This window comes from Calidris pugnax, unplaced genomic scaffold, assembly GCF_001431845.1.
Source record: "Calidris pugnax isolate Ruff unplaced genomic scaffold, ASM143184v1 scaffold17, whole genome shotgun sequence".
Taxonomy (NCBI): Eukaryota; Metazoa; Chordata; class Aves; order Charadriiformes; family Scolopacidae; genus Calidris; species Calidris pugnax.
The window spans coordinates 8,798,138-8,823,634 of NW_015090794.1; the positions used below are offsets into that span (position 1 = coordinate 8,798,138).

General features: G+C 36.7%; 1 protein-coding gene across 3 annotated transcripts in view; it reads left to right on the forward strand.

The window, feature by feature from the left end:
- GRIN2A (glutamate receptor, ionotropic, N-methyl D-aspartate 2A) overlaps positions 1 to 25,497 on the forward strand; it is a 186,375-nt gene that overhangs the window by 123,354 nt on the left and 37,524 nt on the right. For all 3 annotated transcript variants that reach the window (XR_001411311.1, XM_014936570.1, XM_014936571.1), the window contains exons 6-11: positions 1,430 to 1,635; positions 3,066 to 3,234; positions 3,350 to 3,503; positions 8,112 to 8,237; positions 10,818 to 11,047; positions 17,553 to 17,713. Coding sequence is in view for 2 of the 3 variants with exons in the window: in XM_014936570.1 (XP_014792056.1) it covers positions 1,430 to 1,635; positions 3,066 to 3,234; positions 3,350 to 3,503; positions 8,112 to 8,237; positions 10,818 to 11,047; positions 17,553 to 17,713 (1,046 nt within the window). In the remaining variant the exon portion in view is untranslated. The remainder of the gene's footprint in view (positions 1 to 1,429; positions 1,636 to 3,065; positions 3,235 to 3,349; positions 3,504 to 8,111; positions 8,238 to 10,817; positions 11,048 to 17,552; positions 17,714 to 25,497) is intronic.

Sequence of the window (25,497 nt, forward strand, 5' to 3'; positions counted from 1 at the left end):
ACTAGAACTGTACATAGTATAAATCCTGTGCCCAGTTGCCATTGATTTAGGTGGGAATTCCTAATTCCCTTGAGAAATTTTGAATTTCCTAATTTAAATGTATAGAGATTTGGCAGTACTGCCTCCTACGTTAAAGTTCAGCAAAACATCTTGACTTACACACAGGATGGAAAGGAAACGGCAAAAGGCGTGTGCTTGTATGATTCCTTAAATAGGAATGGATATAAATCATGTTCTTTGGGAATTTTTGTGATTAATTTTGAGATCTTTAGAAGACAGAAGGTACAGGACAGAAGCACGGCAATTTCTTTACTTTTTTTGGGGGGGGGACCTGACTTTCTCATTGTACTGTTAATTCCCACCATTTTCATTGTAAAACAAATATTTTAGCAGTCTCTTGATTATGTTATAAATTATTTTAAGCAACTGAAGAATTATTAAAATGCATTAGGTTATAAATTTTGTGGATTGCTAGCTCATTTGTATTATCTATCGTCGCTATTTGGATAAAGCATGCAATTAGATTTATGGATACAAAGTAGTTAAACACAATCTGAGGAAGAAAATGCAAGAGTTTTCAAAATATTTAAAATATATGCCTATTTCTGGTGTTCTGGAAGTGGAAGTAAATGTAGGTAAATTTATAAGGTATAATTTATTATAGTAAGTAAATAAGCTTTCTTAAACTCCCTCAACAGTTGGCATTAACTAAAGCAGAATAAAATATATTCTTTCTAATAAGAACTAAATCATGCACAATTGAACTTGTGTTTACTAAAAACATGGTTTTCCCCAGCTCAGGTGTGATGGAACCCAAGGTAAAAGCTTTCACAATGGCTTTTCAAACTATAAGAACAGGGGACTCTTCCCTTTTGAGAAGATACAGAAATAGTGTTATGATACTTTGGTTATCAGCCTGATGTGTGTGGGGAGGGATTAATTTCCTTTTTCTTTTTTTTTTTTTTTTTTTTTGAGAGCTGTTTTCTTATTACTGCAATTGGTCCTGATTTGTGGGGGGGGATTTATTTCTCTTTTTTTTTTTTTTTTTTTTTTTTTTTGAGAGCTGTTTTCTTATTACTGCAATTGGTCCTGATTACAAATGGAGTATCTGGTTGCTGTTCTGGCTCAAATGGAAATGATACATGTCAAATTTTAGTGCAGCTATAGCCAGGTGATAGATAGTGTTAATTGATGCCATCCAGTCTTAAAGCAACATTACCTTACCTGTCTTTACTACAGCACATCTTCCTACAACTTCATGCGATTACTAAAAAGTTCTAATGTAACTTTGATAAAAAAAAAACAAAACCAAGGCAACTGTCTTTGAATGTAATTTCCTGTACCTGTATCCCAGCACATTTAATACTAGGTCTCATTTGTCAAAACTGAGCAAGCAGATATCAGCAGCCTGTGTATCTTGGCATTTCAGGTGGGGAAATGGGAGAACAACTCCCTGAGCCTGAAGTACTCCGTCTGGCCGAGGTACAGCTCTTTTGCAGACAGCGACCCAGACGATAACCATTTGAGTATTGTCACCCTGGAGGAGGCTCCCTTTGTCATTGTTGAGGATGTGGATCCTTTGATGGAAAGTTGCCAAAAAAACACCGTGCCATGTCGTAAATTTGTCAAAATTAAGTAAGTAAATATGTAACATTCCTTTTTTTTTTTTTTGAGTGCAAAATATATTCCCCTGTTTTCTCATTAATTCACTCCCTTCTTTAATTATATAATTGCTTTCTGATACTTTGCTGTCCTTTTCTTCTTGCTTCCTATATTTGCTTTTCCTTCTCCATTTCATTTCCTCTTTCTTTTTCCCTTTCCCACACGGTATGCTTTTGTTTGCACATCTTCCTTTTTAATCAGTTGAAATGTTCTGGTTATATGCATGTAAGTCACATTGAATTAATGACAAGATAGTAAGTTTATAGGAAATTCAAAGTCAACTAGAATTAGCCGTTTTCAGTCACACGGAAGAAGATCGTGTTCCAAAATTGGATTGTTTTAATGAGTCCTCTTTGAATTGTTTCCGGTTATGTTGAAATATGCCTGTTTTAATTAGTCTTTAACAATTGGAGAATGTCTCCTATTGAAAATGCATGTTTATGCTGAAGTTTGGTACAGGATGAACTACTCCACTGTAAAACACCACTGTGACATACCACCTAGAGAAAAGTCCCCTGCTTTGATTGCTCTATAACTTTGGAGTAGTCATTAGAAATCAGTGGAAAATTTTTCATTGTGCATTTATCAGTATTGTTTCCCCTGTTCTGTGCTTCAGTCTACATATTTCTGAACTGAATATAATAGTAACAGCATTTTTTTACTGGGCAGATGTTAGGGAATATAAGGTATGTTTCTGAACATTTGCAGAGACTGGTTGTCCACATTTCCTAAGTCCAGAGAAACTTTTTTTTTTCTTTTTGACATAGCTAAACTCAGTCAAGTCAAAACTATTTTCTATTTCAATTTTGAATTCTTTCAAAGTCCACAAAATATCACATTGGCTTATGAAGATGCTTATGCTGGAAACTTCTAGAGGTCATGAAATGAGCATTTCAGAAAAAAGTAGGAGAAAGTCACCATCTTTGCATTCAAAGGTGGCCTGAAGTTCACCTTCTCAAAGTGCAGAAAAAGGTGCAGCATCCATTCTCATTACGGTCAACTGCTGTGCCTTTATACAGCTTACGTGTTGGGGAGTTCTCTGGTTACTAAATGACACGTAGTCTTATGTCTTGAGAGTAAAAGTAATGAATATTTAATCTAAGCTTAAGAGAGAGATTAGTAAGAGGAAACTGTATGTCTTGATGGAGGAGTGAAGTGCAGTCGGCTGGATACTGCAGCAGAGAGTGTGTCATACAAGGTCTACCATTATCTTCTATTTATCTCCCTGTGTTACGATTAGTAAGAGCTACAAACACCATGTAAAGCATCCTCTGAGTTATTCAGAAAAACATGGTCACTCACAAGTGCGACAAAATGTTGTTTCACAGTATGCTAAATCTTGCTCTTACGGTTCTTCTGTTTTTCCCAGTAGAAACATTTATGTCTCTGCTTTCTGTTGACAGCAACTCAACTAATGAGGGAACTAACGTAAAGAAGTGCTGCAAAGGATTCTGCATCGATATCTTGAAGAAGTTGTCTAAAACTGTCAAGTTCACATACGACCTGTATTTGGTGACTAATGGGAAACATGGCAAAAAAGTCAATAATGTGTGGAATGGAATGATTGGTGAAGTAAGTTCTGTTAGGTAAAAGAGCTCTTAAGTAAGAACTTAGCAACGTTTGTTTTTAATTCTTTTGGAGAATTGAGGTATTCTCTACTGAGTGGTGTCTTCTCTTTGTGGCTCAGGTGGTATATCATCGTGCAGTTATGGCTGTGGGGTCTCTCACTATTAATGAAGAGCGCTCTGAAGTGGTTGACTTTTCAGTGCCATTTGTTGAGACTGGGATTAGTGTCATGGTGTCACGGAGCAATGGCACAGTTTCACCATCTGCTTTTCTAGGTATGATTCTCCAACTCCTCCAGATCATTTAATTGCATTCCTCTAGAGTTGGGTAGGTTCATTGGTTGTTAAGCTCTACAGTGTATCGACATGTTTCTGTCGAGTTTTGAATTTTACATTTGGAAGTTTGTACCGTGTCAGCATGCTGATTAACATGATTATTAGAGCATTGGTACTGTTGGTTTCAAACGCAGTAAGTGAAAACCAATGATAGTGCTTTCAGTATGAAAAAGAATCCCTCAAAATCCTCAGTTGGGAAAATTACTTTGTCAAAACCTGCTTCTTTACAAACGAATTTATGCTTCTTTAGCCATTATAAATGGTTTGATATCTTTTCCACTCACATTTACAAAATAATTTTAAAACCCCTTGTAGAACAGTTAAGAAAAAGAGACTTCCTTATGATTAGAGGAGATCTGACAGCTACTTTGGTAACAGTTACTTCTGGCTTCTGAACCCCGTAGTACTGCACTGGCGAGCTGCTGAGTGTTTTCTCCATTGATGTAGTTGAACAGGGGTGATACAGCAAAGAAATCAAAGGCTGGACAGAAAGATGATGGGATATAGGGAAACAAAGACATTGGTCTTCTTTCCGTATTTGTTTCTTGTTTCAATTGTTATTTCTCCTTTTTTTATTTCCCTCTCCTTCTCTTTTAGTGCTTATTGTTTACTTTAATATTTGGTGGCTAGCCTGAATTTACCTGAAGCTGAAAAGAGAATGAGCCATGAGATAGATCAAAAGTACCTGGAATGTTATGCTCCTCAGAGTGTATTTGGGCCAAGTGTTTATAAAGATATTGTGCACAGGAAAACAGTGCTAGTGACACTAAAATCCTTTGAGTGAAATTGAACAAAAATATCAGTATTTTCCAGTTATCTTAATGAACAGTTTAGTATGTTCAGGTCCGTTGGGTCAGTGGTGAAGCTAATTTTGCAGCACTGATTGGACGGTTTCTTTTTAGATTGCTAAGTGTAAGTTCTTCACTTCCACTGAAATCACATGTAACCATTGAGGAACAGATTGTTGGAGTAGCTTCAAGTAGGCAAATAATCCAGTTTTCTTGCACAAAAATCATCATTTAGCCACAGAGCCTGTTTCTCATACCTGTTCTGTAAAGGCACATTACAGAGATGATGCAAATAAATATAACCCAGTGAGTATTCAAATAACTCCCAAACCCAATGAACAGATTTTGGTGGTGGTTATTATTTTGCTTAATGAATGAAAGACTTTTTAATGAAATTACAAAAGGCTGTATTTTTAATGAAAACATTCAGACAGTGGCTTTTCATTTCTGTAAGTCACTGACTTGTAAAGTTAATTCATTTTTAAAATTGCAGTCGCAGCATGTTGAAATTATAATTCGAAACAGAAGTACTGGGGTGTCTTCTAAATGTGCTGCAAGTGCAGTTGTTTTTTATTATGGACTTTGCTTACCTCGTAAAAACCTGCTTACAGCTGCCATCAAAAGAGATGCTACTTTTGCATCTTTCACAACAACATAGTTATTAGTTTTCTAAAATGCATTTAATGTTATTGGTTTAGTTGGACATACATATAATTCAAAAAGTGAAAATAACCCCTTCTTATAAAGCTCTGTAGAATAGCATTGTTTTGGAAGAAATCTGATTTACTGCACCAATAAATCAAGTCTGTGCTCTCAGAAGTATGTTCTGGTTTTTTAGACGTAGATGAAACTGTCACTTTACTGGAATTGACTGTGTATTTCGATGTGGTGTGCAGAGCAGTAAAATGCTTTGCCAAGCAAAACGCTATCAGGCAGATAACTGAGTTTATTCACAGATAGAATTTGTTTCAATTAGGTGAATGTCTAAAAACAGAGTTACCTTACATAATTAGTTTAAAATATTTTTAAAAACATGTAAAATACAATATTTTTTTAAATTGGCACTTGATTTTACAGTTCATGAAATATCAATTTTTGTGATTTGTTACTATAAGTGTAGACAAGTGCAGGATTTTGTCTGAACTAGGATTCCTATTCAGTGGTTGTGTCCAATAGAGCTTCTTCCTCATTATCTGCTCTGTTCTCTTTCTGATGTGGATGTCTCCTTCAAAGGAGAATTTTATCCACATTAAAACATTTTCATATCGTACTAGAAATCCTATATAGTAGATGCACAAATAATGTTTTTAAAGAGTCTGTGGATATTTTATTCTACTTAATTTAAACAAACAAGCAAACAAAGGGAAACCTCAAATACAAATTTCTATATTTTTAAAAGGGAGAGAGTTCATAGGTGAGGTTTTCTCTTTTGGAGGCATTGGTGGAGTAGGAAATCTATGCCCCTGTTCATTTTATGTATTCTTTAAGCATTGTTTGGGTGGTGGGAGGTAAACTCGATGGTACCGGAGTACTGCATCTTTTTCATTGCTCAATATTCTCCATTGCCAATCATTTGAAATGCACACTGGCAAGTCATGTATTAGTATTTTTCTGCCATATCATAGGTTTTCCGAAAATTCTTATAAAACCTGCTGCTTGCCTGAGGGAAGTGCTCTTTCTGTCCTTTGAGAATCAAAGAATGGTGCTGAATGTGTAATTTGAGCTCTAATATGACAGGAAGATCGACTTTGTTATTCAATTGATTTTGTAGTTGTTCAATCTTACTGCTTGCTATTTTAAATAGCTTTCTATTTTCCTATTGCTTCTTTAATCCTCCACCTCATTACCAGACTGCTTAAATTATTAAAGACCATTCTGCTTAAACTGTTATTTTTTATAGCTCACTTTTTCACATCAGCTTGTTTTGCCCTTTGCCTTTTTAGATTTTGACAAATTACTATTGCTGTTTCTACACTGTTGCTTTTGATAAAACTCTTATCATGCTTGCTTTCTTCTATGAAAAAGCTCTCAAAATTGTATGATGGTTTTATGTGAATTCCAATTTATTCCAGTTAATATGTGAATTCATAGAATATTTATTGTTAACTGCATTTGGCTACAGAATGTCCTTTACCTGCCTGCATCTCATGGATCTTTCTCTGCCTTTTAAGAATTCTCATTTTTTGCTAACTTACTATTCTCTTTCAAACAAATAATTATAGTGTTTGAAATAACTTCATAACCTCTCTTAAAAATAAAATAACTTTAATATTTTTTTTTTAAATACTGTTTCTTACCCTTATCTTAAAAACAGAAAGAGAGCAGTTTGACTTAAAATTTTGCTGCCTTACCTTGTTAGTTCACATCCAAAATCACCAGTGGGGCTATTTGGAATTTTATCTTTTCTTGGTTCCAAATTTCTGAAGAAATTGTAGCAAAGGCAAATGATCTCATGAGATTTCCATGCTTGGACCCAAATTGTTACACTTCGTTCTGGTTCTGGGTTAACCATTCATGGTAACTCAGGCAAGGTTCAGACCAGGCTATTGGGTTTAACACACCTCAACTCTCACTCATGATTGTTTCCTGCAACGATGGAAAATGATGGAATAATGGTTCAAATCTTAACTTAAATTCACAGAATGAAGAAGTCGGAATGGAGGAACCTCTTGGGCTTTCAAAAACAGGCAAAGCATTGCAACATACTAACTTGTCACTTCGAGGGCTTCTTGATCCTGCCCTAATTTGCAAGAGTATACTAGGTTTTACTACCTCACTCTTCAGAGCACACTCACACTTGCATTTTCTATCAAAATGAGAATATAAAATGCCCCCAAATAAGATGACCTTATAAAGAGATATTACATTGTCATACAAAACCTTTGTTATGTATATCCTTGTACCATGACAGCTACCACAGGGATTCCTGAAATGGCAGAGAATTTGTGATTGGGCAAAGGCGTTATTTAAGAACTTTGTGTTATCACATGCTATTACCATATCCAGCACTTTCAAAAAGCTGCTGCTTAGTCTGGTATTTGAAACTGCTTTTAGTTTTCTGTTCCAACCTACTCCTTCTACTTAATCATGTTTTTTCTGTCTTTCAAACTGACATTCAGTTTTCCATAAAACCCTTTTGATTTCAGAAATTTACTCCCAGATGAGAAAGAGACTTTCAAAAGGATGTGTTTGCAATTGGTAAAAAACAACATCTTCATTTCAGGTAGATGAAAGTGAACACAAAGAGAAAAGAATTCTGAAACAAAAATAATTAGATGAATGCAAGTATTTAGCTTTTTCCCCTAATACTTTTTGTTGGCTAGAAAATGAGAGAGAATTCACTGAGTTACTAAATGTATTAAACATATGTTTAATTGCTTTTGCTCTGCATAAATACAGTCATAATGGTAAGATCATTCTGTTGATACATGCATGTAATATAGGATAAATAGAAATGGGTGACCTGATTGTAAACCCAACAAGCAGCGAGTCAAACCACTTTGCCACTCGGTGTCAGTTAAGGTGTACAGCCCTTCTTTTTTGAATTGCAGCTTACATTTAAGATTTTGACTGTATGAGTTTTGTGTATAGTTAGAGCAGTTCTTCATGTATTGCTACTTAATTATTTGCTAGCACTTTGGTTGGTAAAAGGTAATTTAAAGCAGGGCGCTGGGCTTGCCTAGCCAAAGGCATTAGAATTCTTGTGCTGCAACTGGTTTAATGAACTGTGTTTCTGTTTTTCTTGTCTGTTTTGCTGCAGAGCCTTTTAGTGCTTCTGTCTGGGTGATGATGTTTGTGATGCTTCTCATTGTGTCTGCTATGGCTGTCTTTATATTTGAGTACTTCAGTCCTGTGGGATATAACAGGAACTTAGCACAAGGGAGAGGTAAGCTTTGCATTTTACACAACCCTAAAGCCATAAAAAAATCATGTATTTCCCATCCTTTGCCCTCTATCTTTTAAAAACAACATAACATAGGAATAAAACAGTAAAAGCAGCTATGAAACAATGTTTGTTGTTAATTTAAAATGTGATTTCTTGTGGCCTCATGTGCTTACATTTGTATTCTAATTCATTGGCATAAAGACATATAGAAAGGTAAGTGATATCAGAGAGAGCTGTATTCAGGCAATGTTTGGTTAATATACTGTATCAGTTGTAAAGTGTCAACTTAAAAAAAACATTGGACTAAGTTCTACAGGCTCCTGACTTATGAATTCACACTTAGCTCAGAGATAATGATCTAACCTAGTGTGGTTTGGTGGATAATCTGGAAAAATAGCAGTTATGTTGAATTTAGTTTTATATAGTCACCATAAAAAGTGATTAACTCAGCCTTGAAATGAGGCCAGTGGCAGAAGGGCATCGCTTCTTTCTGTGTAGTATCCATGGTTATAGACACTTTGTTTTTAAAATATACCAGCACAACAAATTCAATACAGCACTTGCCTTTCACGGTGAAAACTGCAGTTATATATTATTAGCACTTTGACCTGAAAATGAGGATTCCATGTATTGTAGTGCCCTCATCCTTCCCTTTCTTTACTTACAGTTCAGAGTGCAGTCTGGTTTTAATTTCTAAATCATGCTTGCCTCATTTTGTAACAAGAGATCTTCCAGCTTGGTGAACACAGTTCTAGGGACTATTACAAGCTAATGGTTTATTCTAGATTATGATTGGTTTGTTCCCTGAAAAAGGAGATTACTGTAATGTTCAGATGATGTTATCAGTTTGGTAAGATGGTAACTGTATAACCTCTGTCCAAAGGAAACACTGTGTTTATGAAGACAAAATCAAAGGTGAACAAAGAGACAGGGGATCCAAGGGCTAGGCTGTTCTTTTCTGTGCCACCTCGTGTGCTGGAATTGATTATTTTGTGTACTTATGGCTACAAAGACATATTATGGTACTAGACCAAGCTAACTTAGCTCAGAAGACTTGCCACGAATCCAGCTGCCATACATTTGAAATGTGGGAAGCTTAAAATAAATGGGAATCTTTCTGTAGATTACTCCTTTCCCTAGGCATTTTTGGCAGGATGAAGCTCAGTGGTCGTACGATCTCCAGCAGCATAAACAGAACTTTAGACTGCTGTCTTGTCATATGCTTTCCTTGCTCAGAATATGCTCAGAAAATGCATATTGTCTTGGCATCAGCCCAGTCTTAAATGGCTCTAGAAGGTGCATCAGCTGCGTTTTACTGCATTCTATCTTCTTAGCACTTCTGCAAAATATAAGACGATAATCTAAGATGTTGTCCTTGATTACATTGTGAAAAATTTGCAGTATATTAGAGAGCATTGCCACTGAAATGAGAACAGAGTACACCCACTTAAGGTTTCATTCTTTTAATAGTAATTACATTATTATTAAAATAAATTATAATTACATTAATAATGAAATCAGAATTTGTAATGTGCATCCCCTTTGATAAAGGGGCAGAGAGGGAGGTAATATTACAGGTGTCTGCATCAGACCTTATTGTCTGAATTGCTATTTAATTAAAAAATACTTATATAAAGGTCAAATGAGTCACAGTCAGGGGAGGCCTGTTTCTCTCTCTATTGAGGATGATGGGAGTCTAGATGATGAGCACTATGTGATGACTGCACTGTACTTACCTAGAGCTGGGTAAGAACAAACTTCCCTTTATTTTCATAGCACTCTACAAATAAGGCATTTTAAGTGGATAAGAGCATTGCTAATCCCTATGTGGGCATGAGGGCATCATGCTGACCGCTTCTTCTTGCTTTGGGATGAATTTAGAATGGACTGAAAACAGGAATAACAAAAATTACAGAATGGATTAGCTGGGTCAGGTTTTCACCTGCAATGCCAACAGGAGCTGAGTCTGAAGGTGTGAGGTGCCAGAGCCTGGGTCGCTGTAAGTCATGTACCTGTGCAGGCAGCCGCTTTGGGTTGCCCTACTGATTTATCCTCTGAGTGCAAGCTTGCTTAGAAGTAGGTGATGTATTCACACACTTTGATCTTAAACATGCTTACATAAAGTTCAAAAAGCATGATGTTGGAAGACTGGAGAGGACACAAAATAATTTGTGTGAGAAAGGTACTAGAATTGAATTATTAACACCTAAATCCCCAGTTTTCCTTTTTACATATCCGCTGGCACTGATGACTGAAAGGGGCGATACAGTGGCACATACCTGAATACAAGAGCCATATCACTTTGCTTCTCCAAACCTAGGCTTTCCATGTTAATTTTAAAACTTGTGGAGTAAATGCGACATAGAAAAATGTTGAAATATTTTTTACAAATACAGAAATAAATGTCATTACAATAGAGAGTACCTATGGTAAATCTTGTGGTTCTGTTGGGAGCACAGTGAATATGTTCTGCAATATTTTTTAACTATATCTTTGTGAGTACTTTTTTGTTATTATGTAGAGTATCTTGCCAAGGTTTAATTTAATTGCAACATAAATAGCCGCTCTTTGCAATTACAGATCCCCACGGACCATCGTTCACCATCGGAAAGGCAGTGTGGTTACTCTGGGGCTTGGTATTCAACAACTCTGTGCCTGTGCAAAACCCCAAGGGGACGACAAGTAAAATCATGGTGTCGGTTTGGGCTTTCTTTGCTGTCATCTTCCTGGCTAGTTATACTGCCAACTTAGCTGCATTTATGATTCAAGAGGAATTTGTTGATCAAGTGACTGGACTGAGTGATAAAAAGGTAGGTCTTCAGCTCAAAAGAGGTCAGCGTCCATTCTTCATAATCCTTCTACAAATTTGTACTTTGTGTTAAAAGTACTCCGAGCAAGATATAAAGCTAAAACTGGATGGTTTGATTTTGAGTGTAAGCCTTTTTCTAACAAACCTAAAACCCAAAGCGTGAAAATATCAGACTGTTTTCAAAGCCTTTGAGTCACCTTTTCACAAGTTACTGCATGAATTGAAAAGTACCTTTCTGTCACATCATTTTGTGATGGAAATCAATTCCTGTTTGATTAAAAGGAATGCCTCACCAATATAAAAAATTTGAAAAATAAAAAAGTCAGCTTGAATGCAGGGGCATTATTTGAACATCTCTGTGTGGAATATTAATAATATATTAATAAAAAAAAAAATTATAAAAACCAGCAAATATCCAGTAATTATTGGAAGCCAGTTAAGGCTCCTGAAGAAATGTCATTTTGCTTTCTATGTAGTGTGCAAGGAAGTTATAGAAAGAGTTCAGATTTAAAGTGGTGCCAGCACAAATAAGCAAAGAGAAATGATAAAAAGTGATACAGTTGTCTGTGTATGTTTGAATGTTTTCCTTGTATGAAATGACAAGAGTAAATAGGAAGAATAAACAGAAAATTTTGGGGGGGTTGTTACCATATTGAAGTGAGATGTAGATTACATAGGATAAGGTGCAGAATTTTGATGTGTTTGTGGATTAGTTTCCCAATTCAAAAACTTTTGTGAGAACTGCATTTGGAGCAGTAGACTGATAATTCACGTAAACCCTGCTCAAGTTTCACACAAATTGACAAATAATAAATATGCTTATTTTTCATATTGTTGTAGCTTGACTGAACTTTCTTCTGCTGAAGATATACTTCCCAGGTGTTTGTACTGGTGAAGTTTAATCAATATTCTTATAAATCAGAAACCTGGCAGTTACTTCTTTTTTCATTTCATTTGTGTCTGCTTCGTAACGGTGGTATTGCATGAAGGGACTGAAGCCCGTTTGTAAAGAGATTGTTGAGGTGGATATGCACAAAATACATGAAGGCCATGTTGTTTTCAAGTTTGTGCCCAGTTGTTTTAAAATTAAACTAAATATTGACATTAAGAAGTAATATTTAAATATAGTATAGCACAGGGGAGAACTTCACAAGGGATTTATCTCAAAGGACAGAAAATACAGGAAATTGTTATTCAGAAGAAGGCAAGAGCTCAGGTAGCCTTGTGTCTGTTTTTTTTTTAACTGCTTTTTATGACCCACCTTTGATTGATCTCCTGAAGTATCAAAGCATGAATTGCAAGCATGGCTGGGGGAAAGACAGATAAAAAGAAACAAAAAATGATAGTAGTTTTGTTTTCATTAAGTTGTGCTGTCGCAAAACCTTTGAAAGAGTACGAAGACTGTTAAATATACCTCTATTTTAAGATAATATTCTTAGTAAAAGACAGATAAAAGGTATTCTTCTCTTGAGGATAAAAAAAAGGATTTGAGAAATGTCTTTCTGCTGTTTGTGAGAAAGTACAGAGTGTTTTCCTGGGAAGTCTTGGTTTTGGCAGGATTTGGCTTGCACCTGGCACAGTACTAGTGTTCGGGTCTGGCAGTGCACCCTTATTTTCCTCTGCTGGCTGTTTGCCACTCTCACCTATGGGCTGGGAAAATGTCAGTATTTGTTCTGTAGCTTTTGGCTAATAACTTCCTTATTGTTGTTATTTTTCTATTCTCTCTGGTAAGTACGATTTTATTTGCACAAAAAGCAAAATAAAAATAAAAAAATACTTGAATCAGAAAATACCATCTGCTTTTGTGCAGTCTTGATCTGCCACCTTTGTTTTTATTTTACAGTTCTTTAAATTTTGCCTGCAGCTTATAGATATAAATCAAGGGAGCCATGCCTTTTCTAATTAAATTAAATAAGGTAGAAATCCAGAAAAGCAATGATGATCTATTCCAAAATATTCCTCATTATGCACAGTTTTTGCTACAATCCTGAGGTTTCTCAGATTTTAAAAATTCAAATAATTTAGGATAATTTATGGGGATATAATCTGGTTCATGTTAAATTATTTTTCTCCCCTCTTTGCCTTGTTGATGCAACATTGTTAGTAGGGGAGCAGTTCAGGAATTTGATTTCACTGTTGTTCAGTAGAGAACTCTGATCCTTGCTGAAGCAACGTAGTAATAGGCAAAGGCTAGTGAGAAGGGACTGAAGTATGGGTAAAATTAATTTTAAGTAAATAATATCTAGAAATTCAATAAATTTTTGATAAAACTTCTGGGCTGGTAAAGCAGTTTACGGTTCCCTCCTCTCCCCTTTTTCTTACTGCCACAACTGAAGAGTCAAGGTCTTTGTCAATGCTCTATTGTCAATGCAATAAAGTATTCCCAATTAAAGGTACCGAGGTTTCTCAGTCCAGCTCCGTGTGTGACAGACTATAGAGAAGAGAAGCCAGGAAAAAGCCCTTCTCTCTCTGAGCAGTCATCCCTGACCCTCAGTGTTTGATACCTTCCTGTTCAGGAGACGTGTTACGCTCTAGCATCTGGTTCACCAGGTTTGCTGAACACGTGATAACATCCTCTTCACCCTTCTATGCTTTGAGACCTCTTGATAGTTTCCCCAGCCTTCATAATGTTGCTAATGAATTTCTGAATGCCATGTCATCTATGTGTCACCCAGAAATATATGGCACAGCATGTACTGGAGTTATTAGGGGTGGGTGTTCATAAACTCAAATGATTCAGATGATGAGGAGAAAATTATATTTTGACATCCTTGTGTATGTAAAAGAATTTTAAAAGCTTTGTGTTCATAAAAAGTTACAGAAAATGAGTCCAAAAGTATCCAGCACAGCTGCCGCTTATAGCAGTTGTTGCTTTTGATACCATTTATGCCTTTTCATGTAATGAAAGAGAGACGACATTACTGAGGGAGAATAGATAGCAGTGGACAGAATTGTCTTGCAAAGCATTTATCTGCTGTGATTCCTCCACGCCGTCATGTTTGGAAAAATGCCCCATTTGCATGAGGTCTAAGGGATTCTCTTCAACCTTCAAAAGAAGCCTTAGTTATGCCATTTACAGGTTCCTTATTTTTGCAAGATTCATAGTATTCTTGCAGTGTTGGCTTTCTATTTTTGTGCAAAAGATGTTACAAGTTCTATAATGACTTAGAGATATGTCTGTGTCAAAAGGCAGCACGGATGATGGGGCAGTTAGGGTGACCCTCTTACCCCAGTCCATCTTTCCACTTCAATATTTGACCTTTACAGTGCTTTTTGAGAGTTGCCAGACAGATACTGACTGCATTTCAGTAACTGGTGATTATAATAATAGTCTTGGAATTGCTGAACACAGTAGCTATATTTTTCAAAGATCAGAAATCAGATTGTCAGTGTTTTCCATCTGGTAAAATTAGAAAGCAGAGAGTTCAAATATGGTTTTTTTTTCTATCACTCCAAACCAGCCATAATTCCCATTAAAATCTGACGGAGAATATTTACTATTTTTTACTGTTTTACTAATATTTCCCACAGCTCCTTAAAATACTCCAGAAGAATAACAAACAACCGCTCTGAATACCACCTTTTCAGGCAAGCATGCAAATCTTCAGATTAAGTCAATATTTAATATTTGTGAAAGATCTCTTTAATGAAATTGTCAGTTGTATTAAGGCATATAGGTAAAAGAAAAGAAAAGTAATAGGACCATTTCCTCAGCTCAGCCATCCTGTTTGGGATTCCTAGATGAGTAGGATTTGAGTTCTGTTACCATGTGCCACAGTTTTAGCAGCTGGCAGAGCATGGGGAAACAGGAACTAATTGATTAGTCTTCTGAATAATAGTAGATCTCTCCACAATTACGATTCAAGCAGGGGGCTTGTTCATTCAATTTAGAGATTTTATTAGCGATTAAAAAAACTTAATATTTCGGAAAATGTCAAGGAAGAAAATTGCTTCCTCATAGACATGATATATTTTATTTCCCATCATGGGGCTTCAGGGAAAATGAGTCCATGTAGAGACTTGATACTTTTTTCTTTCTTGTTTCATGCCTGCTGCATAGATCTTTGCTGCAGTCTCGGAGCCTATTTGCTTCTCCAGGACATGTCAGTTCATAGGATATAAGTTTACAATTATTGACAAGAACTTTATACACTTTAAATGTGAGTGCACTGTTAGTAAAAAAGACTTTAAACTTGTTCTTTTTTACAAGTAGTCTGTAAGCAGGCAGTAGTAGCAAACAATCGCTTTCAAAAAATTATCTCCTTATGACTCTTGTATTTGTTGGTTAGGTGTCTTGTGCCAGGAAATTCAAGTCAATGGATGGTGTTGGAACCATTTATCTCTGAATTTTCTGTATTTGAATTCCTGTATTAATTATTTCATCCCTTGAATTGCTTGTCATACCCAAGATCTTTGAATGAACTAGTACTTTTTATTAATCTTTGCTCTCTTGCAGAAATATTTTTGTGTTCCGTGAATGTTCAGTTGGGATAGATACCTCAATTTCTTCAACCATTCCTAATGGAATAAACTCGTATGCATGTTCTTGAAAAGTGAGAATAATCAGAACCAAACTCCATTTCTAAATTACCAGGACACTCCACCATAACCTTCCTGTTCCTTTAATTCCCGTGCCGTACCCCAGGATTAGGAATTGAGCTTGCAGAATACTCACACAGATGAATTTCCAAAAAATGTCAGCTATAGGAACAGCAGCAATTTTTACAGGCCTTGAAATTGGCGTTGTTTCTTTAGGTTTTTTTTCAGTTCTGTTGATTGGAAAATTTGATACAGACATTAAGAAATAATGGAAGTCATCTTACTACTTCAGGGATCTGTAGATTTAAGTAAAGTTAATAAAAAGCTACATCTATATGAGTAGAATCTCTAGACATATATTTAAGTGCTGGGTTTGTCTCAGTGTTGCATAATAAACACAAAAGGAAATAGCAAATATAGACTAAGAACCATGACTAGTATACAGTGTAATTTTAGTGCATGGGTCAATTAGTATGTGTAAAGTAGTAGCAAAGTAATAATTTAAACAGTTAAGCTATGAAAAGGGGAAATGAGAAAAGTAAGACATCTGTTAGCTAAACAAATAGAGAAAAATAGAGTTCATTCCTTTATGCTTTGTCAAAATATGCTTAATTAAAATGAAGCATTTAATTGTAGTACTGTAACATGAAAATATTGTTGCAGCAATAATTTCACAGTCAAGGTTTGATGGAATTGCAAATACTCCCAGTTGTTGTATAAGCTTATTTATATTCTCTTTGCAAATTGGCACTGGATCCTGAGAACTCTTGATGCACTGAGACCAAACTTTAAAACGAGAAGCATTACATATGTAGCCCAAAAGAAGCAGCAACTGTATAAATATTAGCTGTCTCTTGCAGCGCAGAATTAGAAATAGATTGCTCTTCTAACTTCAATAGTAGAAACAGAGTGCATTTTACCGTGGAATTCATGGGTGACTGCTTTTATCAATGCTCAATTGAATTTCCCTATTAGCCAATAGTTCCTCTATTTGAGTGGCCTTTTAAATTTATTTCTTAAAGAAACATTTTAACTTAATCCTGAATTATCACTTGGTATTTAAAAGGAGATATTGAAAAGGTGCATATAAAAGTTTTGGTTCTGTTAGCAAAAGTTTATGTGCAATTATTTGAATGATTTCCAAATCTGAAACCTGAGGGTGCTCTGGGCTATTGCTATTCCTTTGCAGATATTCCCTGGCTTGTTTGTCTGTGCTGATGCAATAGTGATAGAGAGAGTAAAATGGGAGAATAAACCTATATGCCGTCAAGCAAATGGTTTGTAGTTTTAAATTGTAGGAATAAATAGGGACTAGGATTATAGGTGTGAGAGCTCAAGAAACCCTTTTCGTGTCAAGTGATGTAGCTGCTGAGCCCCTGGGGAAGATCCAAGAACTTCCATTCCCCTTGAATCATGGCCGTGGAAGGAAAGCCAGCCCTCACCCTGTCCCTCCAGGAGCAGTGCGTTAGGCTCCACTCAAGTAGCAAAAATGATCATTTTGCCTTCTTTGTTTGGGGACACACAATGTCTCAACTGAGATGAAGGTGTGAAATGGCTACCAACAAAATAGTCTTTTCTTTTGACTGCTGTTTACTAGTGTGTCTGCTTGTAGTTTGGGTTCTCTAGGGAGATGTCAGCAAATAAGGAACATCTCCCAGTATCTCTCTGCTGCATTTACTGCAGACCTGCTGTATTTCAACGGAGGGGAGAAAGTCACATTAGAGTGGCAGAACTGAGCTTTTACTGAGCATTACTGAGTTTTTACTTTGCATGTAGATGTTTCTGTAAGTTCAGCCAGTGTGAAGACACAGGTTTTGGTATAGTAGAGCTGAATTAACTCACAACATTTGCCTAGAAGAAATTTGAGGCAGCTCATACAGCTTCTGTTTTGTTTTTTTTTAACCTGAAATTGCCCTTCTTCACATTTTGAATGCCTGAAACACTTTGCTTTTCCTGTTTCTCTCTAGTTCCAAAGGCCATATGATTATTCACCTCCTTTTCGGTTTGGAACAGTCCCAAATGGAAGCACAGAGAGGAATATCAGAAACAACTACCCTGATATGCACCTTTACATGACGAAGTATAATCAGAAAGGAGTTGAAGATGCCTTGGTCAGCTTGAAAACTGGGTAAGCTTTTCCCATTAGTTTTAAAGAATACTGAGACTTTGCAGAAAATGAGAAATATTGATCTGTACTTACAGTGATACTGAACAGACTGATGTCGGGCATGCTCTGTGCTACATGGCTCTTTTGGTTTTTTTCCAACTGCACTGTACAGATATCAGAAAGGGAAAGGATTGCCTGTGATTTGTATGACTATTTTAAAATTGCATGAAAGCTTTAGTGTCCTATATAAAATAGATTCAAAGGGCAGAATTAGTATTTCTCACATTTAAAGAGAGATGATACAGATGGACCTCGATTTGCGTGGGGGCTCAACACAGAATATATTTTGTCCAGTTCCTCATTATCTTTGCAGAACTCTCTCTCATAGGAATGTGCTTTCACAGGGAGAATTTCTGACAAAGCTTGTTTGCCTGGGCAGTTTACAACTACTTGTTATTTCTTTTCAACCTCCCATCCCTTTGGTATGCTTTTAGGTCTACTCTTACATTTTCTTCACTCCTCTAATCAGCATGGCGCCGTACAGTTACTGTCAGATCTGAAGTATTGACTTTGTTCATAAAATCTGTACAGATTAAATAGTCTCCAATGTACTATCTAATCCTGCTTCTGGGAATCTTGGTAAATATTGTGGCAAATATTCTTGTCCTTCTTCCTCAAGATCTGAGATTTAGACTTGAGTGCCATCCATCTCTTACTCTCTCTGAAGTAGCTCATTCTGCCTGGTTGGACAAAGACTAAATTTTCATTCTTAATCCTCAAAAGGCATGAGAGTTCCTCACTACTTGTATTAGTATTCATCTTGGGGACAGGAATGTGTTAGCTCTAGTAATCTTTTCTAAACATATAGGCTTGATAATTGCATGTGTATTTTTGTTAATAATACTGGATTATAATAATCATAATAATCATAATTTATCAATATAGTTTGTTTAGGTGAGAAGGCTAAGTTACCCAGAGTGCATTTGAGTACATCTACCCTAGTGGCTGTTTCAAGGCACGTCTCGCCTGCTATTAGTTATGGTGAACATGGACACATTTCTTCCAGTAGTAATTTAAGCTGTTAGTTATAGTGCTTTTTTGGGAACTGCTTGTCCTTTTAATTGTTACTCTCCTTCTCCCAGACATGTAGGGGATTGTAACATATTTCTTATCCGAAAAACCCTGAAGTCCCCAAAACTTTCCTTAGAGTGCAGGTTCCCATCTTTAAAACGTTATCCTTCCTTCCCTTTCCTTCTCTGCTGTCTCCATGTTGCTGTCTAGAGTCACTCTGTCATCAGGTCTCAAGGCATTCTCAGCTGGCATTTCTAAGCATGGTTTGTCCCATCCTATGACAGACGTGTAGCATAATGTGAGATGAACCTCACCCAAGGTCTTCCAAACCGGGGGCAGAGCTCCTGCTCTGACCGAGCCTGTGCAAGTTGTATTTCCTGGGTGACAGCTAAATTATGCATTGTAGATAGTCAGCTGAATGCTACCGTTCCTGCTGTGAATTTTTAAAGAAGCTATCCTTAATTTCAGCCATTGCTAGGGCTTGTTCAGTTGGGTTGATAGTTTATTTAGAGGATGTATATTCCTTGTACTTTTCACCAACCATTTGAGTTACTGAAAGCCCTGAAAAACTGCTGTTAGCTTTAAAATCAGGACACCTGTCTGACACATAAGCATGAAATGGGGGGGCTACCTGACTGCAGGGGAGTTCAGGACATTCACTAAAACTCAGGCTGGCTGCTCTTGTGCCAGCTGCTGCTTTTCCTCGGAAGCTTTAGTCCTTTTGACAGCATACGCTATTCATTTTTTATAGATAGATATTTTTTTTTTCCCGTTGGAATTTCTTTCCTCTTCTAAGTGATTTCTCAGCGTGGACACCCCAGGTGTCTACTGTGCTCCCCGTGACTGACATTTCTGTAGCAGATGGTGCAAATAAGCTACCATGTGCAATGTTTTCCAGATCAATATAAGTAACTGCTACATACAGCTGTGCTCCTCAGTATTTTGTCTGATGGCACCTACAGAAGGATTAAACAGCATGCCGTCAGCTGCTCAAGTTTCTCACAATGGAAGTGTCATTTTGTGTTTGCTTATGTGGCAGGTTTGGACATTCCAGCAGGAAGAGTAGTGTCAAGTGGGCTTACATATTCCCTGCCTTCAGTTTCTGTTGAGCAAGAAGACCCTGTGCAAAGATCCAATCGGTGTGGTAATTGTGGGCAGTAAACTCAGTTACAGATCAGGCAGCATCATTGTACCTTCTTTTTGCCTCAGAGCAGTTTCTGTCTGGAAAGAAGATTTCATTTAGCTGTCCAAACTGATCAGGCTGTCATCCTCACCTGCCACTGTCACCTTGAGCCCACCCAGATTTTCCTTTTTGCTAAGCCCTTCGGTGAGGATGTGATGGAAGTTCCCATGGGTGACAGTTCCAGGGTCTGATAAAAGTGTTCTGAATGAAAGAGATGAGACTGTAAACTGTGGGACTAATAACTTGCATTCTCTGTAGAGAAGACAATAGAAAAGCAATAATAGGTATTTGGTCATGTATTGCAACTACTTGCCTCTTTTTCTCCAGACTCATATTCTTCAAAACAGCATTTTTCAATTCTACAAAATTTTCTGTTCTGTTCCTCAGTATACATATCTGTTTCCTCATTTTTTATATACCTGCTCTCAGTCTTCTTCGTTTTTCCCTCGTGAATTATTTGACCAGATTGTTTCTTCCAAGTAAAGTTTGCTCTTTCATCCTTATCTAGACTTGGTCAAGCTTTCACTTTCCCTATTTTGCTTGATCACGTGATTTTTAATACATCTTGCCCCATTGAGGCCACGTTGTCGCTGCTCTTTTCGGGATGACCTGTCTCTCCTTCCTCAAACTGCTTCTGCTTCTGTTTTCCTCTTCTCTGTGTGTGTGTTCTGCTTACCTTATTACAGCTATTTTGTCTGTTTTCATCTTCATTTCTTGTCAAAGCTATTCCTATACTTTTATCTTTTTTATTTTTTCATCTTCATCATTGGTAGCATGCAACAAGCAATTTTCCTTACATCTCATAAAGCTTGCTGCTCCTGCACAGCTTTTTGAAGATGAACTACTTGGTAATTATAGGGTCATAGACTATAGACCTGGGAAGGACTAGAACAGATTGTCTGGTTGATACTGCTGCTGTGAGTCAAAATAAATACTACCTGTGTTATTCCTGAAGAATGTTTGTATAACCTGTATGTATTTCTAATCTCAACTTTAAAATAATTTTTGCTTAATTGAAGACATAAGATTTAGTCCCCCTTTAATTCCTTATGTATATTGTTTGATTCTAATTTTAAGTAGGGGCAAAAAATACCAGCAATCAGGCAATACTTAATAACTGAATAATGCTACACATGTGGCATCTGGTCTACATAGAATCAAACCATAAAGTAGTCTCCTGCCACAGTTTAGTCTGGTTTTATTGTATCGCAAACTCTTAAGTCTTTTGCTCAGCTTTAATTATTGTTAGCCTATTGGGATCTATTGGGAATATCTTGTGTTTAATACATAAAGTTATTGAATTGAACTGGAAGGAGAAAGAGGGAAGGAGACAAACATAAAGCTACAGATGCACAGATTTCTCTAAAATTTATTTTTTGTTGGAGATGTGCTTGTGTTCCTTTCCTCATTCTGAAAACATATTAAAAAATAAACTGGATTTTTTATCTTGCTTTCTCACAAGACGTGAAAAATCAGCTGCCTGAGTCCAGTTCCTGACACAGCCAGGAAAAACCTCAAAGGCAGAGATATGTATAGGAATGTGTCTAAAATAAATTATGTTCCTGCCTTTATTTCCTGCCTGGTGTAGGGGTTAGATGGGTCTTTTGTTGGAGCAGAGATGAGTGTGCACACATTTGTGTCCAGGAAGCCTTGAACAAAATACCTAGCGCCTTCGTGTTTTCATCTTTCAGAGGTGAACTAATAGTGTTTCAAAAATTAGCTTAAAAGGAAAGCATCTGCATTTGTTTTTTTTAATTAGAACAAACAACTTCACTACATGAACAATAGGCTTGGACCTGTCTTGTTCAATTAACGTTGGAAGTGTTTAAGATCATTCTAGAAAATAATCAACTGGGAAACACTGCAAATCAAAATGGAAATGAGATTTTTGCTTTAGACTGGCATTGACGTTGTACCTCCTCCTTCAAGTGAATCCCCTCGGGGGGGTTCATTGCAGCTTACTCATGACGGTTTGTTGCCATCAATGGTGAAGGCAAATTTATCAGCTATTTTGGCTTTTCCCCTTTGTTTGATAAGAAATCAACCTTTATTTCTGAAAATATTTTTTAAAAAATCTATAAAGTCTCAGTAATATCTACCTCTTGTTATTAGTGTCTTATTTCTGTGATTCACAGATGCAGTTCTCAGCTGCTGAAACACCATTTGAACAAACAGCAGAACTTGCTCTACTCCATTTATTAATTAAAGGTATCAGTTTGCAACCAGGCCTGTTAAAAAGGAGCAAAATTCATGCATCTTGCTATTGAAGTACTACTTACTTTTTTTCAAAATTGCAAATTATTGTACCTGCTTCAATGCAATTTAGTACTGAAAGTAATCACAGTCTTATAAGCTTGTCAAAAAAATGTACCAGTGTTTTTCCCTAAATTTCATGCATTGAAGGGATCAGCTGAACCACATGTACTGTGCTACCTGCAGAGCTTCGGATTGCTCTTTAGGCAGGAGTGAGCAGCTCAGGAATTCTTCAGAAGTTTTTTTTTTTCCTTAATGAAAACAGAAATGGCTGTTATTTTCCTGCGCATTATTCAGAAGAGTAGAGTCTGTAAGGCATTAGCTAATGTATTCTTGGCGGGTGAAGTCCGGCTCTGGTAGAACTGTGGTGGCTCCTCTGTGTTCTTTAGATATTTATTGATCAAATAAAGTTCTAAAAACGCATTGCAAGCATTTCTGTCAATGCTGTGTTCAACAAATCTACATTTCTGGAATCCTCTGTATCTGAGAGACAGATCCTATTGATTTTGCTTCTTAAAGAGAGAATGAGTCTTTGACTAGGAAGTAGCTAATTATTGTGTTACGTTTACAGTGCCTGTTTGGGTTTGTTTGCTTCTGTTTGCCGTGCTATACTTTTCCAGAAGAGGTTATAGTTAAAGAATGCTATCTTTTCCCAAGCAAAACAACCTTCCCTGTTGTAATTCTTTGTGGGTTGAATCGGCTCGTAGCTGTTGAGTTTCCATGTCGTGTTTCTCCGTGTATGAATCTTCTGCTGCTGTAAAACTGTCGAGAGTAGAAAATGCAATGGCAATAAACTGGAAATGTATTTCATGTTCTCACCTTTGCCCCAGCACATATATGCTGGAATATTGTCTGGGATTTAATGCTAATGGTTGAAATGAGGAAATTTAATTGGGACAGTCTCTTCTTAGTATAGAAATAAAATTGAAAACTTTCACTTGCCTATTGCCCATCACTGGTGAATCCATCTGATTTTTTCTTCACTTAATTTTCCTAGATATGAGGACTGCTGCTGAGTATCACACAGCGTATATCTTGTTTAAGAAAAGAGATGTTCTAACTGATGCTGTGCAGCATATTGATGTGAGGACTTGATTTCAGTTTCATTGCAAAAAAAAGCTGAGAATATAGCTCGTTTCAAGGCAACTGCAGTAATGAATCCCTTGTGTTCCACAGGCGAGCAGCCCCTTGTACAGCTGCAGACCCTCTCGCTGTCGTGAGCAGTTTTCAGCTTTTATTTACAGCCACAGCTGTGGCTATATATTCAGGGATTTGAGGGTAAAGTTTACTTGGGACTCCATCTGCCTTCCCGTTAAAGATTGCTATGCTTGGTAGTTTATACATATCAAGTTTAATACCTTGTTCCCCAGTCATCTGTGGTAAACTGGCAGAAATATGGAGCTGCTTGGAAGGAATGTTGATTTGAGTTGTCCCCCGAGAAGATGCTACGGGCCTGCAGGCACGTCCCGAGCTGCTAGTCGCTTTGGTAGGAGCATGTGATGATTCTATTCCTCGGCATTTTTTAATGATGAACAATAATGCTAGAAGAAACACCTGAAAGTATCTAACTGACCAGTGTGGATGGCATGAGAAGTTATTTCCTCTCCACCAGCACACTACCCCATGTGAAAACCACAATATGATTATTAATACTTTTTTTTTTTAGAATCCAGTGGTACTAAGCAGAGAAAGTGCAAGCAAAGACCCTAGAAGGCTCTGATGCCCTTTTAACCCTCAATCTCTAAGTTTATTGGCCCAAATTGGATTTTTGTTGTGCTTACAGTGCTTAGAAATTGCATCCAATTCACAGCTTTGCACACTCTGTTACTGGCTGAACAGCTACAGACTGGTCAGAGGCTGGGCTGGCGGCTTCGGCAGCGCCGCTCGGGCATCACCAGGAGGCAAACATCTCCCTTTCTGTCAGCTGGAACCCAATTAAGATTGTGCCCAGCAGGTCCTTCTGTTAATTAGGTCTGTCAGTTAAAGTGGTGGTGTACTGAAAATTAAAACAAAACCAAACTTGTCTTTTAGGCAGCCAGCTGACATCTCCACTTCAATGCAAAACCAATTTAAATATTTTTTGTGGTATTTTAAATCTATTTTTACAGAAAAAAAATTAACAAAATTTTCATCAAGGGAAAAACTTGCTAGTTTTTATTCTTTCTGTGGTTCATACCTTTTCACCTAAGAAAAGGAAGGAAGCTATGAGAGAAATTATCTGTTTGAGAGAAAAATTATACATTTTAATTTTATTTTTCTTCATCATTCTTGTGAGCAGATAACAGCTTGCAACCGGAATTCAAAGAAGTGTTCAGCAGACATAAATTTTTAAACTTTTAATCTAGAGGCTCAATATATTTTGGCTGTTTCTGATTGACAACAGCTTGCAGTATTTGTAATTGAGAATATTCATTCTTTTCTTAGACATCTAATGTTACAGCACATATAGCAATTCTTCTACCAAATTTTTCAGACGTTGCCAAAGATGGTTGACTGAAGTGTGTTTGAGGGAGAACGGGAAAGGTCAGCGAGGCAGCAGGAGGTATCTGTAGTCTGTAATAATTTACTGCTTGCAACCCTCCTGGATGCCTGTTACAATACATGAGGAGAGAAGCTGTGCTGAAGACAGCTTTAGCACAAGCGCTACTTTATGCAGCTGAATTTTAAAAGAATGTATCAAATCCTTAATATCCAGCTATCATTCTAAGAACATGGTGTTTTCCTGCTTTCTCATGGCCTACTTGTCAAAAATCTCTTTTCTGAGCCTGCTTGGCTTTTGTGTTTTTCACAAGCTTCAAAAACAGGATTAAAAAAATCAAATGCAGCAACTGAAATAACGAGTTTTTAGGTGGGTGATCCTTGCTCCAGTCACATTTTTAACGTGTCACTGAAAAAGCAGCCTATAGTTGAAGTGTGTACTGATCTTAATAAAGAGGGAATGTTGTTCTCCTCTTTCAAAGTGTATTATAAAATATGGAAGCCTTAGAGATCTTTTGGGATACTCAAAATTCACCAGTTTAAACTGCTGAATCTGAAACTTGTTTATTCACATGTGATTGGAAAATTATTTTCCTGAGTCTGTGTCTACTGTTCTTACAAGAAAATTTATAATCTAAGATAGGAATTAGCCTTTAGTACAGCAAGTACTAAATTATTGTACAAATACAAACACACTTTCCTTAAAACCATCTGAAGAAGCTAATAATGTGAATAATGATTTTCTTCCTGACATTCTGTAAAAAAAATTAAATAATATCTCTGCTAAACAGTTTGGTGCATTTACTCCAGGTTGGCCAGG